The sequence below is a fragment of the Geospiza fortis genome, unplaced genomic scaffold (genome assembly GCF_000277835.1).
Source record: "Geospiza fortis unplaced genomic scaffold, GeoFor_1.0 scaffold17, whole genome shotgun sequence".
NCBI lineage: Eukaryota > Metazoa > Chordata > Aves > Passeriformes > Thraupidae > Geospiza > Geospiza fortis.
Window position 1 is genome coordinate 624315 of NW_005054438.1, and position 25249 is coordinate 649563.

The 25249-nt window shown below is 45.8% G+C and overlaps 1 protein-coding gene across 1 annotated transcript in view; it reads left to right on the plus strand.

Moving 5' to 3' along the window:
• Positions 1-6644, plus strand: part of SIK1 (salt inducible kinase 1) — a 13039-nt gene extending 6395 nt beyond the window's left edge. Inside the window, exons 9-13 of the mRNA XM_005427223.2 lie at positions 457-616; positions 860-1085; positions 1771-2046; positions 2571-2805; positions 3597-6644. Coding sequence (XP_005427280.1) covers positions 457-616; positions 860-1085; positions 1771-2046; positions 2571-2805; positions 3597-4017 — 1318 coding nt within the window. The 3' untranslated portion in view covers positions 4018-6644. The remainder of the gene's footprint in view (positions 1-456; positions 617-859; positions 1086-1770; positions 2047-2570; positions 2806-3596) is intronic.
• Positions 6645-25249: the final 18605 nt, after the last annotated feature.

Below are 25249 nucleotides of genomic sequence, written 5' to 3' on the forward strand. Positions count from 1 at the left end.
GCAGGAGGCTGAGTGAATATTAATGCCCTGTTTCCTAGGAAGTGACCGCGGGTCATGGTCCAAAGAATAGTCTGCCTCCAGTGCAGGTCAATAATGAGCCACAGGGTTAGACTTCTCATGGAAATCTGCCCTTTTAGGCATGGCTTGGTTATGCTTCTTTGTTGCATATCCTGTAGGTTCCTCCGAAGGACTCCATGAGTCACTTAATGTGTTTTTCTGACATTCATTTTATTTTCTTCGCCCCCACCCCCTTTAAAGTGTGGTTTGGGTGCCTCTGCAAATTGCATTTCCAGTTAAATTGCCTAACTTAGGAGGAGGAGGAGTTCTGTGTTTGTGTTGGCATTGATGGATTAGCTTTGTTCATTTTCATAGAAAGCATGAGGAGAGAGCTTGCAGGGAAGGTGGCTCTGAAATTCTGTGACTCTCCAGTATCTGAAAAGTCACGTGGAACTGCAGTGGGTGTGATGGCTTCTGTGCATCACTCTCTCTCCAGGTGCCTCAGGACACTCTCACTAGTGAAACCCTGCGATCATCTCTGCTTTACCAGCAACCTCAGAGCCTGATTCAGCCATCCTTGCAGGCAGAAATGGACTGTGACATAAGCAATCCATTACAGGTTGGTATTCCCTGGTAAACTCTGTGTTGCTTCTTTTTTTTTCATTGTTCTGCCAATCCACAACAATGGGGGTTGTGATTGTTCTCTCCCTCCTATGTTTGGTTTGGCATTTGGACACATTGTCACGTAGCCTCTCAAACAATATTCCTACTGAAGACATGCCACAGAATTGTACAGAGTATTAAAAGGTAGTGCAGAAATAAGGAAAAGACCCTGAAGTCTGTGATCTGGCATGTTTTCCAGCCTGTGTTCTTCCCTGTGGATACCAACTTCAACGGGCTCTTCCGGAACCGCTCCATCTCCCCGAACAGCCTGCTGGAGACCACCATCAGCGAGGAAGTGAGGCAAGAGAAGGAGCTGGAAGATGAAATTAAGGCATATGACCACCCCATCTGCATCCCTAGCAACACCAGCAGGAGGCACACCCTGGCAGAAGTGACCACCCATTTCTATCAGCATGTCCCTCCATGTAAGTAAGTCTGGGAGAGATGAAGGGTGTCTGTAGGTAGGGGAAAAACAGCAGAGAAGGAGTACCATAGAGCCCAAATGCTGAGGGGGAGTGTGCTGATTTTACCTTGACTGGGGTAGGAAAGCCTAAAAAAGAGGTTTGTACTCTGCTCTCCCCAGTTCTGTCTTCCTACAGATAAGCAGGGTCCTTAGGGAAGAGAAGTTGTGCTGTTGTATTTCACCTAGATCTCTTCAGAGGGGAGCATGCTCACAAGCAGGTCACAAACCTGGTCTGCTTGCTTCTGCTGTTGTACTAGGGGAAGAAAAAGTGCCTGAATTTAACAAAAAACACCTCACTGATTGAATTTGGTACATACCCAGACCCTGTGAGCCGACTAAATAAGCACAACTGTTCACAAAACAATAATCCTGGTTGTGCTAAAAAACGCTGTGTGCCTGATCCAGCACAGCCTGGTGATGCTGGTGTTGCTGTCCAGCTGGACAGGAGCCCAAACTGAGGTTATTTGTTGATTTGTTGACCCCTTGCTGGAGTCAAGCCCTGGGACAACAGGAGTTGCTGGACACCTCTCCAGCTCAAGGCTGTTTATTAGTGCCAGTGTAGGTGGGCAGAAGGCTCTGATGTCATGTTTGTTCCTTCCTGTACTCATCTTGGGAATGTTCTTTCTCTCCTTCCTTCCCTTCCATAGGTATAGTCATTTCCTCCTCTGCCAGCCCCACAGAGGGAACTAGCTCAGACAGCTGCCTTACTTCATCTTCAAATGACAGCTCAGTGGCCCTGAGCAGCTGTTTGGCAGGTCAAGTAATGACGGGGAGCCCGGCCACAGCGAGGATGACGTCGCCTTTCCTCGCTTCCCAGTCTGATGCTCCCGTGTTACAAGTCCAGGGCTGCATGGGAGGTGCTTCTCTCCTGCCTGTCAGCTTCCAAGAAGGAAGGCGAGCATCTGATACCTCATTAACTCAAGGTAATGCCTTCCTGGCCTTGTTGCTGGGGAGCTGCACCCTCCCCAACAGCCACTGGGAAAGGGTAGGGTGCGGGGAGACTTGCTGCCCTTTAGTGTCACACTGAGGCTGGACACCTGGGTATTCTGCCTCCTGTGTTCACGGGCCTGAGGGAGGGTGGGATGCCCTGGGGAAGGTGCCTGGAGGAAAGGTTCTCAGACACTCATTCAGCCTGCCCATGGAGATATTTCTGCTGCCGTGAGTGGGATGGCAGGCTCCACCTTCCTCCTAAAATATGGAGTGTACAACGTCATGATTTCTCTCAGGCTTTTCCTTTGCCGTGCACGTCCATCTGCACAAGGGTGCAGCTGTCCCAGTCCCTGTTTCGTTACCTAAATCCTGCTCTGACCACCAGGCAGAAGGTGAACTGGAGTCTCTTCTAGCCCAGTTCTCCCACCCAGGAAGGCAGTGCCCAGAAAGGCTGATCTGTACTGTAGGCAAACGCTGAGGAGGATTAAAGTGCGTTTCTTTTCCTCATGTCCCACAGGCTTGAAGGCTTTTAGGCAGCAGCTGCGGAAGAACGCTCGAGCCAAGGGGTTCCTCGGCTTGAATAAAATCAAAGGCTTTGCTCGGCAGGTGTGTCAGTCCTCCTCCTCCTCTCGGGCAGCAAGGAGTGCCATGAGCCCTTTCCAGCACACGCAGCCCAACACCTGCATGTACAGCAGCAGCGGGAGCAGCAGAGAGGGGAGAAGCCTCCTGGAGGAGGTGCTGCAGCAGCAGAGGTGAGGGAGGAGCTTTGGTGTCTTTTCATCGTGTTTGCTTTGGGTTAAGGGCAAGCAAGGAGGGGTAAACACAGCAAAAGAGGTTGGGGTTTGGTCACTGGGGGTTCCTGCTGTCCATCTTTGCTGTGTGGCAGTGGGTAAACTGCTTGGCTTCCTTTGTGGCTTCCTGCCCTGGCACATGTAACACAGGACGTGCAATTCCACTCAAAAATCTCAATGTTCAAATATTTGGAGGTTGCTGAATTGAGAAGCAGTTTGGTAGTGTGGGGGAAAACATTGCTTCTCCCCTACTGCAAGCTGTGTTTTTCTTTGTTAGTTTTGGGAATGATTTCTTTCCTCCTCTGCCTCCTCCTGTAATTTTCCCATGGCAAGGAAATGAGACCTTGTAATTTGGAAAAGTTACAGCCCACAAAGGAGGCACAGTTCCAGTGGCCTCATATGTCATGTGTGGTGGCACCTCTTCATTCCCATAGAAGCGAGATGGAAAATTGAGCTTCCGGTTTATCTGCACACATTGTCTCTAGAACATCTATTATTAGGTGGCCAAATCGTGACCAGATAAACTTGGTTGTGACAGTTGCCCTCTGACAGAAGGGGTAGGGAATTCTGACAGAATGAGGAAAGCCTGGCACGGGCAGCTTGCTTTGATTGTGCTGGCTGGGCTAAGGAGAGGTTTGATAGAGAGAAGAAAACAGAGGGGAAGGTTATGGTCAAGGTTAGGGGCAAGAAAGGAAGGAATAGAACATGGAATAGGAATAGAACTAACCCTTTCCCCCTTGGATTTTGTTCAGAATGCTCCAGTTCCAGCATCACCAACTACTCCAAACAGCTTGTCCCCAGACCTCCCAGACACCCACGGCAAGCAGCATCCCCTCCTCTGATGGAACCTGCAAAGCCTCCAACTCCATTCTGCTGTCAGAGCTGCAAAGGGAGAACTCCTTTGAGCTGGCCTTTGCTGGCAGCAGCCAACTGCTCCAACCTCATTTCCTGGGGCTGAGCGTGTCCCCGGTGTCGTCGGCCGCTCACCTGCTGGACACTCACCTGTACATCAGCAGCAGCAGCAGCGCAGCCCCACTGGCCGCCCCCTTCTCCCAGCAGCAGAGCTTCTCCACGCCATCCCCGAGCTATGACACTGTCACCCTGCAGCACGGGGACTGTGAGATGGAGGACCTGACTTCCAGCCAGCTGGGCAAGTTTGTGCTGGTCAAGTGAGAGCTTCGGGCAGCTCTCGTTGCGGGGGAACTTTCACCGCTGCTCTGTGGCTGGCTGGCGGCATGGGGACGAGTGACTCTCAGAAGCAATAAATTTTGAAGTATGTGAAGAGGCTGTCTGGCTCAGAAAGCTGGCAACTTTATAGGACTGAAACAAGCAATATGTATGTCTTTTTGCTTCTACTATTCTTGCACTGAACAAATACGAATAGAAACTGATTTTTTTTTTTAAAGGAAAAAAAATAATGATGGGGCAGATGGGTGGGGCATTTGTGGGGGCAGGGAGGGATGTGGTTGGGGAAGAACTCTTCGGTACTGTACTCAAGTCAGACCAATACAGCTCTGCTGTTATGCAAGATTAGCAGCTGTCAGTAGTGGTGACACAGCAGAGGGAGAGGCTTTTCAAAGAAGGGACCAGAGCCTCCCTTTTTCACAATATTCATTTATGGGTTTGTGAAGATGATTACCTCTTTAAAAAAAAAAATAAACAGAAAACCAGTGGCTTGCAGCATTATGCATTCATAGGAGACAAAAATGGAAGCATTGCCATTTGTTGTTTTTCCTTTTCCCTCCTGTTAACACTCATTTTATTTAAAGGAACCAACATCCCCATTCCACACCTCCCAGATACACATACTTTTAATGAAAACTGTGAACTTCTTGCTTGATACATCAGCTGGAAAAGCTCAGCATGCCCTTCTAATTAGTACAGAAGCAGTAACTATTGGAAATGTATCCCTTGGTAATCAGGATCCAAATTGCATAATGCCTGGTCTTTTGCAGGGATGTTTGTTTGGGAGTGGTGTGTGTGTACATACACACAGGTGCACACATGCCCATATTTTGTTGGTCTGGGTAATCTTTAGGAATCCTTTTATAAACTCTTAAGTTTGTTCATATTCTTGCTGAGGCACTGAGGAGGGAAGCAGCAGCACCTGTGGGGTAATGGGAAGGGTTTTCTTTTTAAAAAGCCCTCCTGGAGGTTTCCTACAAAGTTGCCTGAGGGGTATTTCTTAGTGCTGCACATCGTTATTTCCGCTGCTAATTATGTTTTTATGCATTTCATTATCAGGGTCCAAACAGAACTGACTCTTGGGGAAATGTGCAATATTGAGGTTATAATTATATACTGACAAATACAAAAGGAATAGGCTAGAACAGAATTCTACTCTAACGGAGTACAGCTTTTTCTGAACAAAACTGTATTAAAAGTGAGTAAAACAGCACAATCTTTGGGTGTTTGTTTTTGGTTGGTTTGTTTTTTGGCATATTAGCAAAACGAGGTTTTGCATTAGGTAGGTGTTTTTTCGTATGGTTTTTAATGCTGTATATGTATATAAATAGGAAGCAGAAAACTATATAACACTAGTTATTTTTTATATTTTGTAATATGCTTCTGTTGTGTTTCTGGTATAAACCTCGAGTCCCCTCCCGAGGCAGACCATGACTTCTGTTGGTGTCAGTAGAGGTTGTGCTGAGGTTTAAAGGGGAGGACAGGCTGTGCTCCTACAGACATGACTTAGGGAGTGCATGCAAACTTTGGAAGCAGGTGAGCAGACAGTGAGACAGCTTGGCTGGGAGCTGCCATCTGAGTGTCAGAGTGTGGCTGCATTCTGTCTAAATGCTTAAAGGACCCATCTCCCTAGTATGACACAGGGTGCCTTCAAGTTACCTTGGCTTCATGCAACCTGCAGTATTACACATTTGCAAATAATATAGAGACCTGTTTTGGGTTTTTTTTGGGTTTTCTTTTTTGTTTGGTTTGTTTAGTTGTTTTTTTTTTTTTAAGGAAAAAATAAAAAAGCCAAAGATTGACCAGGTTAATTGGTGGGAGTAGGAAGAGTTGAAGATGTCATGTGGCTCTGTCTGTGGCTCTCCATAAACAACCTCTTTATCTGTGTGTTGTATCTGTGTGTCTGTACTGGAGCATCTCCACCTTGCCACTGCTGCTCCATGGTCTGGAAGCTTCAAAGTGACAGAAAATTGCTCAAGTTGAACTCCTGTTAATGAGTGGTGCCTTGCAGCAGAGAAAACACCAAAGTCTCATGCTCATTTGTAGTGTGGGTTTAAAAGCAAACAAACAAACAACCCCCCAAAAAACCCAACCCAAAAAAGAGATTGCATGGAGATGGCTGGAGAGGAGGGTAAGAAGAAGCCAGCTTGTCACAAAGCAGCAACTTGGCCTTCAGTTTTGTAAGGGGTAGCACATGTACTTAAACCACAGAACTTCCTCCTCAATTTGTGTTTTGTTTAATGCCATGGATCTAAAGGTCACAGATTCTTTTGTTTCCTGTCCTGAGCAATGACAAGCACTTTACTTTCATAGTATTTTGTTTTCTTTTCAAATTGCTGTAGAACCTCTTTGGAATTCTTGCTGGAGCAGAAGAGGTAATTTTAAAAGTCTGGGTTGTTTTTTTTTTTTTGTAGCTATCTTGACAGTGCTGTTCTGCAGACTGCAATGCAATAGGGTATTTAAAGACACTACGTGATTGGTTTAATTGAGATGTATAGTTTATTTTTTATCATGACTGAACAATCATTTTATTTCTTATGTTAAAATGAGAGGTGTACACCAAAATGATTAGTTGATGTGTTTTATTTAATATTTAAATAAAAAATGTTTTAAAATTGTTGTGATTCTGTGGAGTATCTTCACCCAGTGCACTTATGATTTGCATAGTCAAGACTCATTTTCAAGCCAAACTCCATAGGACATTACTGACACTTTCTATTACATCCTAAATGAAGAGGGATGGTGGGCCCACAAATCTGATAATGGGATATTGAGCGTTTTGCTGGTAGGCAGTCTGTCTGAATTTACCAAGTCTGTGGTAATCGGGTTATAAAATGCAGCAGGACCAGAGGTCTGGGCAGTGAGGATGGCCCAGCGTGGTGGTGTCACCAGATGGGCACTCCCTCCCTCCCTCAGTGTCACCTCCAGCTGGGACAGCCCCAGCCAGATTAGGGCAGTTCCTGAGAGAGAGCAAAGGGAGGGAGTCACAGGGGAGAGTGGATTGTGTCTTGTAAAATATAACCTGAGAGTTAAAAAAATACTGAAAGGGCTTTGTATTCAGCTCTTGCAGTCACAATGAGAGCAAGGAAGGATTTTGGCTGCAAAGGGACCCCTAAATATTGACAAGCTTAGTTTGACCTGACAAACAGAGAAAAAACAAACAAAAAAAAAACCAACAACCAATGTTATTTTTTTAAAGAAATTAAGGATCAATTTTTTTTCTCTTTTTTTTCTATCCTGAAGTTTTTATTTTAAACTCCACCTATCACATTTTGAAGGAAAGGGAGAGTGATGGAAAGGTAAATCCAAGAAGTTAAACAGAAGCTTGTGGGGAAACAGAGATAATATTTACTTATTTTGCTTTCTAAAGTAGTTGTTTGCTGAGCTGGAATTTGTAGAGCTCTTTGTGCATTTGCTGTGACTCCCGAACTGACAGAAAAGTGTCACACATATGTTTTTCCAGGGTTATGTTTTCCATGTGATCATCCAAATTTAGGAATTTTGCAACTCTTAGAAAATAATGGATGCATTCTAAACAATCTTTAATTAGGTTTTAGTATGATCTGACTTAAGGATAATCCTAACTGTTGTTTTCAGCTGGGTTCTCAGGGCATTATTTTAAACTCCAGTAATTCTGAGAAATTTGAGAAAGTCACTTTTTAATGGATACAAATCAGTGCAGCTCCACCAACTTTCATTGACATCACTGACCCTTGGGTATAGAGGGATCCCGCCAGCATCATGATTTCTGTGAAATGGTAGGAAAAACAAGTACAAAGAAACCCTGGGAGTCTGGATTCAGTTTCCATGTGTACACTGTTTTCACTCTTGGTGCTTTAGTCACTGTCTTCCTTCCTTTCCTCTGAAATCTGTCTCTTCTCCTGTTCACAGCATTTGTTTTTGTCTTTAACATCTCTCAAGATGCTGTTTTTCTTGCTTTCATTTCTCACATTACAACTTGGTACCTTCCCTTTCTCTCCCAGTCCAGGACTGGTGTTTTTCCCCCGCCGCTCAGATGGAACAGATGCTGGCAAGTTTAGCACAACCCCAGAAGTGAATGATCGAACCTTGGTTGTTTTTTTCTTCAGAAAGGAAATGCCTAGAGCTGGCAGGAGATGCCAGACTGGTAGCAGTGAAAAACACAGGCTGTTTTTGCACTGAGCAGGCTGAGCACAGCCAGCCAGCCAAGCACTCTGGTGCCAAGGTCCAGCCACAGCAGTGAGGGATTCTGACCTGCCCCTCTCCTCCTGCAGGTGACCCATAACTCAGCCCCACCACCTTCTCCTTCACTGTGCCCAGCACAGCAGCCCCACCTCAGCAAGGAAAGGAATCCCTCTTGGCAAAAGCCATGGTTGTGTATTGCTGGCCTGTGTCAGCTGGAAGGGGGAAGCAGCAGAAGGGAGAGCAGTTGAGAGAACAAAATGATGGAGCAGGAGATGGAAAGTGATCGGTGCTTCCTTTTTACTCATCCTGCAAAGTGAGAATAAGGCACACGTCACGCAATGAAGGAGAATTAATTTAAAACTGATAAAAGGAAATATGTGCCTCGGGAGGGCATTGCTTCAAATGCGCTTGCTGGCTTATTTCATGACTTCTAACTACTTTTAGTGGTGACAGTTAAATCAATGATAAAGGTAATCCACTGTCATGGTTTATGGATTTAGCAGAGCAGCTGTGGGAGATCAGGAAGGAGCTGGTCTTTCATACAAACTGCCAGGGGCATGATAGATTTTTAGGACAGAAATGCCTTTCTCCCAAGCTATCAGATATTAGCACCTGCCAGAGACAAAACTTTCATGTGAGGTGAACAAACTTAGCCAACACCTGCAATAAATACCAATTTCTAAATAAACATCTTATGCCATATGTAATATGTTTTATGCAGTGATAGTGGCTCTGAGCAAAGGTCCAGCTATTTGGGCAGCCCATTCCAGCAGCAGACTGTGTGGTAAAGGGTGTAAGGACAGGGCAAGCATAGCACAATTCCTCTGTGATATTACCAGCTCAGTAGAGAGCAGACTGTGGTTAAGGGAATTTTTGACTGGCATTTGGGTCATTGTGTTTAACAGCTGCAGATGGGTCAAGCCTCCAAGAATTTGGCTAACCCCTTATGGAATTCTTTTATAATTCTGGTCTTCACAGCATCCTGTGACAAGTGCCATAATTCAATTTTGCATTGTGTGAAAGAAGTACTTCCTTTTCTTCGTATTAGACCTCCATCCCAATAGATTGGGTTGTGCTGCCTTTCCCTTGTGACAACAGGCACAAATAATGGTCTCCTGATCACATTTCCATGTTGAGTTGCCAGGATCTCGCTCACATCCCTTCTCAGCTGAGGTGGCCAAGAAGAAGGACACTGCTGTAGTTGTAATCTCTTCTGTGTCTTCATGGATTGTTCTATATCCTCCTCGGTGAACACCCTGTGTTTAAGGCAGCGTTTCTAGAAGGAAACATTCTCATTCTCTTTTAATTCTGTATTCATTCCTAAGGCTCTTCACCTGTTGAGGAGTAAGCTGGAATCTTCAGCAAACTCTCTGACTGAGGTTTCCTTCCTGCCTGATGTTAATTTGGTGCCCCTAATGGTCTTAGTAGGCTTGGGTTGGTATTTCTCCCAGTCCTCACTTTTTATTTGCTGCTGGTGAATTTCATAGGCGATTTCATCAACCTGCCATTCAGTTTTCTGAGATTACTCTCCACCTTGTTGCAGCTGGATTTTTTACAAATATGTCAAATTCCCCAAGTCTTGACACGAATGGATTTGCAATGCCTGAGCTCTCACTCAACAAACTTTGCTCTTTCCCATTCTATCACACTTTCAGCTATCCTGCTTTTTGTTATGCTTTCTGTCAATCTGCCTTGCCCGGCTTCCCAGCCCACAGGTTTCTGGATGACCTCTAAAGGCCCTTTTTAAGAATGAATGTAACATTTGCCACCTTCCATTCCTGTGGTGCCTCGCCATTTCAACAGCTGCTGTGGTATTGTACTGAATAGGTCAGCAATTTCAAGTCTGAGTTCCCTCAGAGCTCTTGAGTGAAACCGTCTGGTCCCAGCAATCTTTTAATATCACTTTTATAGTTTTATCCAAAAATCTCTCCTACTGGCACTTGGAGTTTTGAAGAGTTTCTGAGGCTTGTCCCCTGTGCAGCTGGAGTGGAGCACAGCTGGAGTGAAGTCAAGCAGAACTGCCAGGACTGGATGGATGGGTCTGCACAGCCAGAGGCTGAGCCACACAGACCACGTGTCCCTTTTGCACCTCTGACCGGTGACAAAGCTGTGACAGCAGGGTGGGCACTGGAGAGTGCCCAGGTCAGTCCAGCAGCCCCCTTCTTATGTCCTCCAGGGATGACCAAGCCTTTCTTCCTACACTGTATTTACATTTGTGGGACTGCATTTACAGATGGCTTCCTCAGCTGATGTAAACTGGCGTTGCTAAATCAAAGCTAATGCAGCGACGCTGCTTTATGATATAAACATTATTAGCAGCACATTAAGGCTCCAACGTCCAGAGCCAGACAATCTCATCCTTTGTTTCTTCAGCCACCGAGGCAGTGAATTTAGATTCATTATTTTTGATGGAGCTTTTCCTGTACCATGCCGGGGTGCTTTTTTAGCTCTTCTGTCTTACATCCCTTTCCGCTACCCCGGGAAACTGTGTTTTTTTAACAGTCCTTGGTTTATTCTGTGACAAGAAAAATATCTTAGTCAAGAGCTGGAAGGGATTTCAGAAATTCTAGCTAAGTGCCTGGTTTTTTTTTGCCTAATCTTGCTGATAATTTCTTCCCCATTTCCTGGTAAGGTACCAAGATGTTATAATTTGGTGAGCTTGTCTACACACTTGATAGGTAGATGGGTATTTAGGGCTTCTCACAGCCATTATCTCCAGGCACCTGCTGGATTTCCAAACAGACCTGCTCCTGCAAGAAACATCTTGCAGAAACTGAGCTTTAAACCTTCCTGTTCATACCACATTAAAAAAAAAAGGGAAAAAAAGGTCATTAATCATTTGATTTTAGCTGCTTTTTCCTGGTTGCCTAACAATATTACTCATACATTTGCTGGGATAAATTCACACTTTCTGCTCTTTGGACCCAGTGAAGGTAATTGTGCAGTGGTCAGCTAAGTGTCTTCATGGCTTTTTCCTGTTCAACTCTTGTTTGGTAGCAGATGATTTTATTGAACATGTAAAATTAGATTTCCAGGAACAGTTGAGCACACGCCTCTGAAATCCATTTTCCATGAACATTTCTGCTCTCTGCTCATGAAAAGTGAGCACAACAAGAATGAGGACACAGAGCCACCAAACTCGCTGCAATGCTGGACAGATCAGGCAGTTATTTATATGACCATTGCTGCTTTCCCTTTACTGGTATGTCTGAGAAAAAATAGGCTATTTTTCTTAATTCTGGGCTAGGGAGGTTAAAAACTCTCTGTGCGCTTTGAATTTTGGGAGTGAAAGGGTGTCTCTCTGTCCCAGAGGGAAGAAAGCCAATGGATTAGTTGAGGTAAGATGGTTTTAAAAGGCTACAGGGATGTCTTCATAATGACTTTGACACAGAAATGTAGCTTTGGTTCTTAATTACTCAGATCTCTGTTGCAAATCTCCAAAGTCAGACACGATGAGTCGCAGGCATCCAGAGGATGTGGCCCTGGGGGTTGTGTTCACACAGGAGGGGAGAGGAGCAGAGAGGAACAGGAGGTCTGACAGGACAAATGACCTCAGGCCACTCAGCCCACCTTGCACACTGACTGCTGTGGGGAAGGAGATCCCATTCAGCAGTCCAGTGTGTGGTGGGAGCTGTGATCTCCAGAAAAAGAGGGGAGATGTTATGTTTCAGCCTGGGAAGATGAACATCAGAGTGGCAGGAGGGAAACAGGAATCCTGGTTCCCTCCTCGTGCTTCTTGTTTGTGGAAAGAGGCTCTCTGGGCAGCTTTGGTGCATTCAGTGCTGGTGTCTCTCCTATTCCCAGCCACCTGCCAGCAGTGGCACAGGAGGTGGGAGATGCTGGGATGTCCCAGGCAGCAGGATGGGAGTCCTGTGATGGAGGGGTTGGTGAAACTGGGCTACAAGTTTGTTCATGCTGCTGGACCTGTGGGAATGGGGGGAAATTGTTCCTCCTCAGAAGGAAATGAGTCATGGTGCTGCACAGAGGCCCATCTTGGCACATTTTGGGGTTAGTCACACACTGCAAAATCCACTTTCTCCCAGCTCCAGGTAGCAGACACAGGGGTGCAGCAATGCCTGGCTGTTCTTCAGCACAGATTCTGTTTCACAAGCCCATAACCACCCTCCTGGTCTCCAGGTGGATCCACTTCTGTGCATGCAGGACCCTACTAATTGGATCCAATAACTGGCTGAACACTGTAAATGCAATCAAGTCACTGGCTGCACTCAGCCCTCGAGCCAGCAGGATTAACCAGTTCCTCAGGGCAGGATGTGCCCTTGCTCCTCAATTCTCCACACAGCAGAGCAAGACCCAGGCATCCCAGCAGCACCTCTCCCACTGGTTTAGCTGGCTGCTGGATTCCAGCTGCCATGGATGCCTGCTCTGCATGTCACAGCCACACAGGGAAACCACAGGCTGGGGTTTTTTTTGCCTGCTGTGTGTTGGTGTTTGGGTTTTTCCTGGTATCCAGCACATTTATCCAGGGCTTAGGCTGCTTTGGAGTTGATTGCAGCAAGGCTGATGAGCACCACCAAGCCTTGCCTGTGAATTGAGCTCTCTCTCTCACCTGAGTTTGTGATCTCTGAGATCATACTTTCAGGTGCATGTTGGTTGCTGGAGGAGCTAAAAGGATAAAAGCTTCCAGTGTTACCAGTTTTTTCCCCTGTCACACCAGCCATTACCAGAGCTGGTGAGGAAATCACAGCAGCTCCTAATTGCTCTCTGCAGAAGACCTTGCATGTCCAGACCATCCCAGTCACTCCCTTGCCTGCTCAAGCCCAGTTTCATCACCGAAATAGGACTTGGCTGCAGTGCCAAAGAGGAGCCTTCTCTCTCTTTGCAGAGATGAGCTGTGTTCCTCCTGACATCCTCGTGTGCCAGCAGCATGGGCTGTGCTGGAACAGGAGCCAGGGAGAGCTCCCCAAACTCATTTTCCTACACCTCACCCTGGGACCAAGCAGATGCCTGGTCTAGAAGGGACTGCCCTCTGAAAGGATTGGAGCTCTTAAAATTGCAGACAGGGGGGAATTTTGGAGTGAGCTAACCTAAGCAGGTTAGGGCTGCAATTCCGAAGGACTCCTGAACTGTTTTTTAAGCACTTGCAGAAGTTTTGCTGTTCCCTCAGGTGCAGTGAAGGGAAGGGCTGAGTTTTTGATGCTCAAGCAAAGGGGGGTTTGTGTCCTGGTGGCAGCAGGGGGCTGTGGCAGGGAAGAGGAGAGCTGCCACTGCAGGATGCTGCTCAGAGCTGCTGGCTGGCAGGACAAGGTCAGGGATCAGCTGTGACTCTGGCTGTACGAGTGCCCAGTCCAGCCAGAGCAGCACAGACTAACTCACCTCCTCTCCCCTGGCTGAGAGGCATCACCAGGAGTGGGAATGCACATGTACATCCATGCCTTTGTCCATGGAGTGCTTTGAGCTCCCTGTTCTGTGTTCAGAGCCTGAATCAGTGCCACTTTTCAGTACCACACAAAATTATATTCCCAGAATTAATAATGGCACTCTCAGGAGCTCTTTCTTTGCCTAAATGACTCGTTGATTATTGCTTATTGTCAGTCCTGCCAGGTAATGAGGGGCTAATAAGGCTTTGCAAGACTCCCTCACAAAGAGGAAACTTTTCCTGGGGTGGATGATGTGAGGGGGAATCACAGGCAGGATGGATGGATGCCCTTTGCTGGAGTGTGATGGGCAGCTGTTGGTACCCAGGGGGTTCCTGATGCTCTCAGATGGATGGAGGGTAGGAGTGGTGCTGAATTGTGGTGACAAAGAGCACACAAAGGCTTGAAGTGGGGAGCTCCATCCCTCTTCCATGGAGAGGTGGGAATGGGAGCTTAGAGAAGTTGTTGGTGGGTTTGAACCCTGACTTTTGGCTGAGCCACCAGAAGTGGTGTGCAGGCATGTACATGCATGGGTGTGAATGAGAGCTTCATTTTTCAGGCAATAAGGAAGAAAATGTCTCATGCTTAGTCTCCCACATCCTGGGAAACAGGTCTCTGCTTCCTCATGCTGATATTTTACTCACGTGAAAAGAGAAAGGTTTCTTTGAGAATTGAAATCCTTGAAGGGATGAAGCTGATACTAAGAGTATTAAAATCTAGCAGGTGGATTGTGTGCATTGTTATAAACCAAAATGATCCCTGTTTTTTTAACCATTTAATCTTTGTTGCTTGTTTCTTTACTTCTGTACTGTGATTTTTTTTTAATTTGTGGAGCTAGGAGAAAGGCCTACATTTTGTTGATCCTGGATTAAGATCAATAGACTTGTGGGCCCTTCCTTCCCACAAAAATTCCCAGATGGATTTCCCCATAAGTCAAACACTGGAAGATGAAAAAAGGGAATCTGGAAGGCCCCAGAAGCCACTGAGCCTAGATGAAGTATTTTAGCTATGAAGAACAACTAAGTGGTACAGATGTCCCAGGTTTCTTCCCTCACCCTCTAAACAGGACATGGGCTGAGTGGTGAGGTGCACCCACAAGTCAGATCCCAAATCCATGGGTGGTGGAAAGCAGTTTCCACACTAGAACATGAGTTGTCATTCATGTAACACATAGGTCAGTGTGGTCACCCAAAGCTCCCACGTACATGGATATGGGTGTTTCCATTTGTGATGCTGCCCCAGCCCTCTTCTGGCTTAGGTCTTGTCACAGAGTCCCAGATTTATGGGTGGAAACAACTTCTGAGGTCATCTGAGACATCCCTCTGCTAATGCAGATTGATTCCCTCCTGCCCATTTTCCAGCACTTGGTCCAGTCTATTGTAGAAATGACTCAAAGCTCCACTGCTTCCCTTGAGGGACATTTGGGAGCCTCACAGACCTTGCTGTCAGGATTTCTCTTCCTGTCATATTCCTCCTAAAGGTTCTTCTGCCTAATTTAGTTACTGACTCTCTCTGCAGAGCAGTGATGAGGAACAGGCCTGTAGGAAGAGGACATTTATGTCTTACTTACTTATTTAGCTAATTCCTGTTATCCTATTTTTGATGGCCCTGCCAGTCCTGGTCTCCCTGGTGTTTATCACCTCACACTCCTCTCCCAGGAGTGCTCCAGCTTCACCTGGGATGGGTGGTTGAGTGCCTGTGAACTGTGGAGGGGAAAAAATAGAATCAATACCTGCACAGATGCAGTTTTCCTCACCTCATTTTCATTCTGAACAAATTCCTGAAGCCTGGCATGAACATGGTGCATCTGCAATGATATTTGACAGTGAGACTGTTAAATTCGAGTGGAATGGAAAGTAGCAACCATTGGTAAGGCACTTTGATGCTGTATTGAAATTATCCTTAACATTTCCCTCCTCTCCTTTTCATTAGTTACAACTAAGTGATGGGAAAGAGAGAAAAGGATGCAAAGGCTGGAAAAGGAGCCATGAGGAAGTCAGGAAATTTAAAAGGAGTGTAATAATAATAATAATGGGGTTTCCCAAACAACATGAACTTGGAGTTATTCCACAGCCCAAGGACTTCATGTCATAACAAGAGCTGCTATCTGATCCTGGGTTTTGCAGGATGAGATGCCTCTGCAGCCAAGGCACTCAATTTAAAGGGAATGATAATGTTGTTTGTTCACTGGGCATTTTACATCATTAAGGTGGTGGAGAAGGCCTCCATGTAGAGGGCAGCCATGTCCCTGATGTGTTTAACTTTACTGAGCAACAGAATGAGAATTCACACTCTGATCCCTCCTGCTCAGTCCATGCCCTCTCTTTGCCAGCAGTTCACCACCACTCCTGTTTCCAGAGGTAACTCCCCAAATCCTCTGGGGCACCAGCCCAATGCTTTTGGCAAGCATGGAGGGAAAAAGCTCTACATTGTCTTAGCTTACTAAAACTCTCACAAAAAAACCAAAAAACAAAAAAGCAAAAAACAAACAAAAAAAAACCCCAAAAACACACAAAAAACCCCAAAACAAAAACCAAACCAAACCAAACCAAACCAAACAAACAAACAAAAAAAAAAAAAAACCAAAAAAAAACCACAACAACAACAAAAACCCAACTAAAATTCAGATTTTTTTTTTTTGTAAACCACGTCCACTTTTTAAAGTTCTCTTAGAGCAAAGAGAGGCAAACAGGGATGGTCACAGCTGAATGGAGGGAGCTGCATGTACAGCAGAAAGGAGAGCAGGAGGGCACCTTTTAAGTGAAATCTGCTTCCCCAGGAATTGCAATACAGAAATCTAGCCAGAGCTGATGTTGCCAGGTCAGTTTTAGGTTTGGGGGATTTTTTGTGACTTTAGGTGTTTGATATAACGTGGCATACTGACAGTAGTCATTTCAGCACACAGAGCATCCTGCTACAGCTCAGTACCCACCCTTGACTTATTTTCTAGGCTGCGGGGTTTGAGAAGGAAGGAAGGATGCTCTTGGAAAGGCTTCAGGGAAAGCAGGGAGGAGAGAGGATGAGGTTACACCACCGTGTCTGTCACAGCTCTGCGTTCTTGATTACGCCAATGGCACTAAATACAGTAATTAAGGAAGAAGCTTGTGTGAAAAGCTTTAGTTATTGGCTTCATACATCACCAGCCTTTTATGTGTGCTTTCTTTTGTTCCTTTTGTCTGCATGCACCACAAGGTTTTTGTGTTCCTCCACCTGTGCTCTGTAGGTCTCTGCCATCTCGTAGCCAAAGGAACAGAGAAAGGTGAATGGAAAAGGCAAGCTTTTGTGGGGAGGGAGGGCTTGAGGGAGTTCTCAGCACAGATTTGGACTGTTTCAGACCTGCAATAAAGCAGGGTTCTGTCCATCTGGTCCTGCTTTATGGAACCATGTGACCTAACTACCTCTATTCCAGCCTCACTTTTATGTGACCCTGCAGTCTTGGGTTTGCCTGTTGTCCTCCCTACAAATCCTAGTAAATTTTTATTGTCTTTTTTTTTTAATGATATTTTCTCACCTTGTCTTTTCATCTAGGGAAAAAAATGTTTAGCAAAAAGGAAACAAAATGTTGCTTGTTCCCTGGAGGACATTTTACATTGTCAAAGTGGTGGAAAAGACTTCCACATAGAAGACAGTCGTGTCCCTGATGTGAAGTGGTTTAAGAGGAACATTCTGAAAAATGTCCCTTTGGGGCTTTCTGCTAAATATATCCTAGCCTAGTTTTGCCCCAGAAGTTTTCAACAAGAAAAAAAATTCATTTTCTGTGTACCTGTACACAAGCCTACAAGGAAACTAATCCTTTCTAACACACCACACCACACCAAAGTCATCAGCTAAACAATCTTTGCAGCACAGCCTGGTACACAGAACTGGAACCACAGACTTGAACAAAAAGAAAAAAGATGATGCATGACCAGTCTTGGATCAGACTGTGAAGAATGAAGCAGATCTGATTGATGCAAGCTCCACGTGAGAGGTGGTGAATATGTATTAGTTCAGTGCATTACCCTGCTCGTGGTTCTGAGCTCCCCCTTGTCATTACTGAAGGCTTGAAGGTGGCTTGTGATTTGAGCTTTCGTTAGGCTCCTTGGAGAGATTTCCTAAAGTACACATGCAAATGGATTTCTCTCCAGCTTTTCAAGGTCACCTGCACAAACCTTCACCTCACCTTTCCCAGGCTGGTGCTGTCAGCTTGGTGTGGCAGCACTTTGGGAGATGGGGAAGGTGTGACACTGCCTGTCCAGAGCCACACAAGCAGCTGGACCCAACTTAGCAGCTCTGCCCCAAACCCACAGACACCTACTGGGATGGTGGCACCTCATGGCCTGTGCTGAACACACCAGGGCTGGAACTTTCCTGCCAATCCCAACAGCCACAAAGAAATCGTGAGTGGTGTTGCAGGCATCAACCTACCTCACTCCACTCCTCTCATTCCCCACCAGAACAGTTTTTTTCTTTCAGCCACTTTGCTTTGGGCTGCCAGCACATGGCTGTGGTAGAGCAGTGTACCCATGACTCCTTCCCACTGACTTGGCTCATGTGTGGGCACGGGAGAACAGTGAGATGGAGCTTTCTGGGTAGTCCAGAGCCAGGTACCAGCACATCCCCCAGCTCCTCAGGGCTCTGAGGGAACACAGCAGGGCACAGGCACTCCACACCAGACAGAGGGGGCCTTTCCCCAGGAAAACAGGCTGATGGTGGAGAGGGAGACAGCCTTGCTGCCCTCCCTGGGCATACCATTGCCAGGGACAGCATCAGAAGGAAATCCTTACAACAAACCATCTCTACCCAAGAAAAGATCAAAGAAATAGAGGCTCCTCCATAGCCCTGAACCAGAACACAGATCCAGCGTGGGGATGCTTTGTGCCTTTCAGAAAGCATTTATTAATGGGATGAAGTACACAGGCTTGTGCAGGAACTGGCTTCTTTGGGAGTGGGTAGCAGGCTTGGTGAGCTTGGCATGGTCCCCCTGGAATGGGAAGAGCACAGCTCCCCAAGGGCTTCCTGAGGAGAGGATCTGGGCTCTGCCATTCCCACCTTGGAGCTCCATCCCCAGCAGATTCCTGGGGCTGTCAGGGGGTGATTAGTCAGGCTTAGCAGTAACATACCCTGCTGGAGGAAGGAGCTTGTTTTCCATTTCGTTCGTCACTGCGCCATGTTGAGCACCTTAAATAACGCACATCTCTGCAGAAGTGACACACCATCACTTCTGGGAAAACAATAACAAAATTGCAGGGGCCTTTCAGGACAACAAGGGCAGCACAAAGAACCCTCTGTGCTGGTCTGCTGGGTGTTGATGCCTGGCATTGAAAAGAGGGGCACAAACAATTGTGGAGACCCAGGTGTGGCAGACCTGCAGAGCCACAGCTGCACAGCAAAAGGACAGCAGTTAAGAAACAGGAGGTTTTGTCCCTGTTTGACTCTGGATCCTGGTAGCATTTCCCTTACCAGCTCAGAGAGTAACACAGCTCACTGCTGACTCACAGATTTCCATTGCTGTTCCCTCTTTCCCATCCTTCTCCTCCAGGGAAGGGTCTCTCCCCAGTGTTTTTCCCCAGGACTGATTACTCACATTATCAACCCTGTTTTCAGCTGTGCCTGATCCTCCTGCAGTACTTTGTGGGAGTTGTACTCCTGCACACCCTCCCGGCGGATTTTGCCTGATGGGCTCACCCTATCCCTTTTTCCCTGCAGCATCCCCAATGTTGTTTCTTATGACTCCAGATATTTGAGTTGCTTGATCTGACTGAGGCACGGGAGAGAAATAAGATGTTCCTCGTGATCTCTAAAAGTCTCTCTCCCAAGTTAATACTGTTACCTAAAGGACTTCTACCAGTTAGGCCCAGCCAAAAGCTCAGGAAACTTTTCTGTTTGTTTTCCCAGCCTTTACTGTGTGACCTCATGTATTATCTAGGTCCTTTCCCCAGAATGTTTTTATTATTGAGGAATTTGCACAAATATTTTGTGCTGCATTAGTGCCAGACTAGTGATCCTTTCTGAGGAAAGTCAATTTGATTGCATGAACTGATTGAGCTGGACAGGTCAGCCAAGCAAGGTGAGCAGGCTCCTGGTGAACGTGTTTTGGCTCAGCCAGAAGTCCTGAACACAATGACTCAGAGAAAAGGAGGAAACAAACCCAACTTTGTGGTGACCCTTTCAGCTTATGGACTGTCTGGAGATCAGCTAAGAACACTATTTTATCTGCACACATCATAAAAGCAGGATCAGAGCAAAAAAACAGGTCCTTTATTTCTTCCATCGCTGCTTATTTCCTTCCTGAAGCGATAATCCTCGGAGCCATCACAACTGGTTGCTATGGAAGTGACGGAAAGCACAAAAGCACAAAGAGAAGATTATGGTTTCAGGTGAGAAAACAGCAATGGGCACAGACAAGCTCCTAAAATCTAGTTTGGCTCCAAGAAGCAGCAGTGCAGAGAGGCATTAGAGGACTATCTCTGTTTTGTTTGCCTTATTCATGTGTTAGCTCCAGCTGCACAAGAGCAAAGTAGCAGATTAGAGCTAAAGAAGTCACACATAAGTAAATACAGAGGGGGCTGGAATGGTTGAGGGGAGGGCTCTGTGGGGAAGCTCTCTGCAATGCAAAAGGACCCCAGAAATCTGTGCTCCTTTCTCTCAAACTCAGATCTCACAAAAACCAGCCAGAAACTCCTTCAATTCAGCAGCCAAAGCTAGATCTGGGTTTTTTTGCAGAATTCCTGCATCTGATGCAATGACAGATGTCCAATGATATGTCCTTAGTCATCAAAAAAAGGATCTAAAAAATTGTGAGATCTTAGAATATCCTGAGTTGGAAGGGACCCACAAGGGTCATCGAAGTCCAACCAAAAGGAGGTGGCTTTACTGAAGGAGTACACTTATTCAAGCAAGGGATGTACTTCAGAAAGACCCCCAGTGTGAGGTGGGGGGATGTCCTTACCAAGCCCACAAGCAGAGCAGCAGCCCTGGAGCCCAAATCTGTGGTAGTCAAGGAGTTTTGGACATGGATGGCAACTGGGAAAGGTAAGCACAGTCAAAGAGCTTCATTTCTTTCCTTTCAGTTCAATCCAGCCTTGCCAGGGCTCTGCTGTGAGTTGTGGCAGTTTGATGGAAGGGGGACAGGCTCAGTAAGCATTTGTTCATGGTCCTGCTCAGCAAACATCCCCCTCAGACACAGCCTGTGCTCCCAGCATGGCAGTACCTGAGGAGCAAAGTGGTGCTTTGCATGAGGAGACGTGCAGGCAGCAGGGCCAAAGAGGCTGGAGCCCTGTCTGTGTTCTCAGCACGTGTGGTTAAGCCCAGGTCAGAGGGTAAAGCCCCAGAGATTATGGTAGAAGTGCTTTACGAGAACTCAGGTCATCCTTCCTCCTCCCCACAGCCTCATCCAGGGCCTGTAACGCTACACCCGTGCCTAGGTGGAGGATATAGCACTCTTGGGTTAGATGGGGTCTGAAAATATATTTGTTAAAAAAAAAAAAAAAAAGAAAAGAGCCTGTTGGCACAGCTCAGGGAAACTGTGCTAGAAATAACTGTGCTTATGCAGAGCTGTCAAAAACAGGCTGTCGCCGGTGCCGCTCGGACGGGAGCGCAGCCAGGCCCGCGCTGCCCGGCGGGAGCAGGGAACAGGCCGTGGCCGAGCCCTGCCTTTGTCTCCACTCCGAGGAGGATACCTTCCATTAAAAGCCTGGGAGGTGTTTTTGCTGCGTGCAGAGGAATTTCCCCACTTGGCAGGCCCAGAGGATCGCAGCCCTCCCGGCTCCGGCCTGGGCCGCGTGAGGGCCGGAGGTGGGAGAGGGCGACCGAACCCCCGCTGCCGAGCACAGAGGTAACCCCAGAGGAGCCCTGCGGGGCACACTTGGCAGAAAACTCCTCAGTGGATTTTTCCACTTACACAAACTGGGCTTAATTAGGCCGGACAATTTTAGGAATTCTCAGAGGTTGGCTGGCAGTTTTCTTTGGCCACATATCTAGCGAAATACCCAGTTAGAAAAGGCAGCTACAGGGTCCTAGGTGCTTAGCTGAAAGAGGGAAAAAACTGAACAGCCTTGTAGAAATTTGAGTCATGGCATGGTTAATTACACAGACTCAATAAAATAAAATAGTTAATTAACACTACAGTTGTGAAATAGATAAAATGAATAAGGATGTTTGACACTGATGTAATTGCAGGAAAGCAAAGGCTGATAGACCATAGCAGTTCACATGTACGGTTTCAGGCTAAAAAGTGAGACTCTTTTCATCTTCCGGGTCTTATAAAAAAACTCTGAGAGAGCAAAGATGACTGTGACTGTATCCCAGGGTACAGGCTGTTCCTTATTTCCCAGTGCTGACATACAGTCGTGACAAGGAATTATATATTGCATTCATCACGCCTGCTCTCCAGGCATGATCCCCAAATAATTAATCCTTTTAGCTTGCAGTAGCTGCCATCTGGCCAGTTTCCAATCAGCCTGGCTGGTTTTACTACAGAGTTGCCAGTTGCCTGTGCTCATGTGGGCATGGATTGCAGTTTGCTTGCCTCAGGTGCCTGGGATTTGTATTTTTTAAATGGTAAGTTTTAGATATGCCACGTGCTGCTCCAACACGGAGAACAAACCAGCCTTTGCCTCAAAGCACTTAATGTCCAGAGGGAGAAGGAGGGGGAGTTGTTGTACATAATACACAGAGCAAGAATCAAGCAGACCTTTCTTGTTTGTTTTTTGTTGAAAAACTGACTCTGAATAAAAGGCTCAAATAAAATCCAGCTGTTTTTTTTTTTCTCAGTCCTTTTGGTCCTACAGTGCAAACAAGGCAAAGAAATTAGAAAAGGGGAGAAAATTATTTTGACACTACAAGTCTGGAGAAGAGTGATGAAACTGAATTCAGTTTAAAAGAAGCAAAGCTGTCTTTGTTTCAAGGTGTGGTGGGCAACCCTGTGGGTGGAACTGATGTTCTGGAGCAGCTGTCCCACAATGGGGACATCTGGAACTCCTTGGAAGGGGACCTTTAGAATCATCCTCAGACCCCACAGGGCAGAGGATCCTCTCAGGGCTTTGCAGGGATCTGTGATGAAGCTCTAACACCCATAAAAGAATGCCTTTATGTTTCTGAAAATAATCTGGTTTATGGAAAGTTCATAGTTTTACTTTCATACTCTCCCTCTTTGCTCTGCCACTGGTCCTGGGTCAGGCAGAAGGTGGAAGTGACCTTGGCTCTCTAGCTGTTCCCTGCTGTGGTCAGTGTGGAGCCACATTTGGTTGTTGTTTTAGAACTCCACAGCAGACCTAGCAGGTCTAGTATTCTCTGTGGATCTTTCCAGGCTTGAGCTATGAAACTGCTTGGATCCAAGGGAATTTAGGTAGATGTCCAGATGAATATCTGCCCAGTGGTGGCATCTACTGTGCTTAAGCCAGGACCCTGGTTAAAGGGTACTGAGGGAATGTAAAAGAGAAGGAATTATGGAGAAATGTTTCTGAAAAATCTCAGGATTGGAGGAGAAAAACATAAAAATGAAGCTAAATGTTTTGTGAATGTACACCCAAGTGAGTATCCTCCAGCCTCCTTGACTGGAAAAAATGTAGTTCTCCAGGTGTAGATCTTTTCTAAAAAGGGGGTTTTGATATGAAAATTAAGATTCTGTAGAGACCATTCGGGTGACAAGTAAAAACAGGTGTATTTTCATAGCCGTTTTTCTGTCTCAGACTAAAATTAGAACCTTACTTCCCTAGGCCACCTGGCCAGTGGCAAGAACAAGGTACTGCTGGATAAATCAGGCTCCTGGTGACACCTGAAGAAGCCATTGTCACCAGCACAGACTCTGCTAGGGCAGGGCTGCTGTGGAGAATTTCACTAGGTAGTTCTGCCAGGATGCAAGTCAAAGAAGAAATTTTAGCCTGCTGTCTCTGGGGTACTTTATCCCTCTAAAGAGGGGAAACAGAAAAGAAACACCCAAAGTTTTGCTCTTCATTGCATTTTTATGATCACAGTCTCCTAACAATGTTAATTCCCATGGGAGGAGATCAGCAAGCATCTGTGCAGGTCTGAGTGCCTGGGACAGAGCAGCTGTATCAGAATTCAGACCAAGGTAAGCCCCTCTCTGTAGTTTGCTTATAATTGGAATAGTTGGGGTAGGTGGATAAAGCCTCCAGATACAGCAACTTTCTTTTTTTTTTTTCCTGATTTTTTTTGTATTTCCATTGAAAACCCTGAAACTTTCAACTTTTTAAACTTCTCAATGGCCACCAGTCAATTACCTGAATCAGTATCAAAGCTGATCAACCTAAATTGTCTCAGAAACCAACTTGTGATGCTCATGGGTTTCCTTTGAACAGAAACAATTAAAGATTACTTCCCTTACACACACACACACACATTTGCACATTAACATGTGAAATTAATGGTTGCTAAATCCCAAACTACATAGCAGCACTTTATAGGTATCAGATGGACTGTTATCTAGCTGGATAACAACATTTCTCAGCTCAGGAACTCTGCTGGAGCTGGGTGGATGTTGGATATACTTGGTCTGAGCTGGCTGCAACAGTCTTCTGTGAAAGAGATCTTTTATTTTTAAGGTAATAAAGGAACAGCGATTTAAAACAAACCATGAACATGCTAACACCAGAAGAGCAACACATTCTTCCAAATAAAGATATAAACTGGTCAGATCAGCACTGCCATTAACTCTTTCCTGCTTCTAACTTTCAGGTTCATGCTTGGTGAATCCTGTGCTGTCAAGAGATGTTTGGAAAACAGCCTCAGGATCCAGAGCTGCAGAAAGCAGCTCACAGACAGGATGGAGCTTCCACCCAGACCCTGGGGATGGCCAGGCTTGCCCATCCTTCAGCCCATCTCATTTTTCTGTTTTTCTCCCATGGAAAACTTTATTTTGTAAAGTTAAATTTAAAATAATCCTCAAGGGTTAATTCTTTCTTGTTTTCATGATTCATCTCCCAAATGTGGGTGTATTACCTTGTTTTCCCTGGATGGGATACTCCCTTCTTTATTCCCCAAGCAGAGCTTTGCTGTCATTTCAGTCCCCACTGCCACGGTTCTCACAGCATGTTTGTTCACCTAAAAGTAAAATGCTCTTTAAAGAGCAGAAATCCCTTTTCAAGAAAACAAAAGAATAAAGAAATTGAGTTTTACAGAAGTGAAGGTAAATTATATTTACAAAAAGGGCGTCACAAAATTCTATTCACCAGCCCAGTGGTCTTGCAGCCCAAGACATTTTTTTTGTCGCTGTTGTTATATTGGCTGGAAACAATTTTAGGCTCTTAAAGCTTTAACAAGCACATTCAAACATCTCAGTGGCTTGTCAGCCTACTTTGGTGTTACAGATTTCTTCAAAACTACTGATTTTTCTGGTAGAAAGAAGCACTGCAAGGTGCAAACCCAGCACAGCCAGAGGAGCAGGTGAGAATAGACCTTTCACAAGTTAAGGTTTAAGAACACCCAGGCTGTGAGAGAAGAAAAAAATAAAGAAAGAAAAAAATGGGGATGTTTTATAGTATCTAATGAGATCTCCATCTCTGCCTGAAGGTAAATGGGTCACTGCTGGATGAGGAATTTGGCTGCATTTTCACACTGTCTGACAATTGGGAAAGTTCTGTATGCCACCCCCTCACCTTCCCAGACCTGCTCTTCTGTAAAAAATATAAATGTAGGGGTGAGAAGGGGAGGTTTTCAAACCTTCTCCTTCTCCTTTTTTG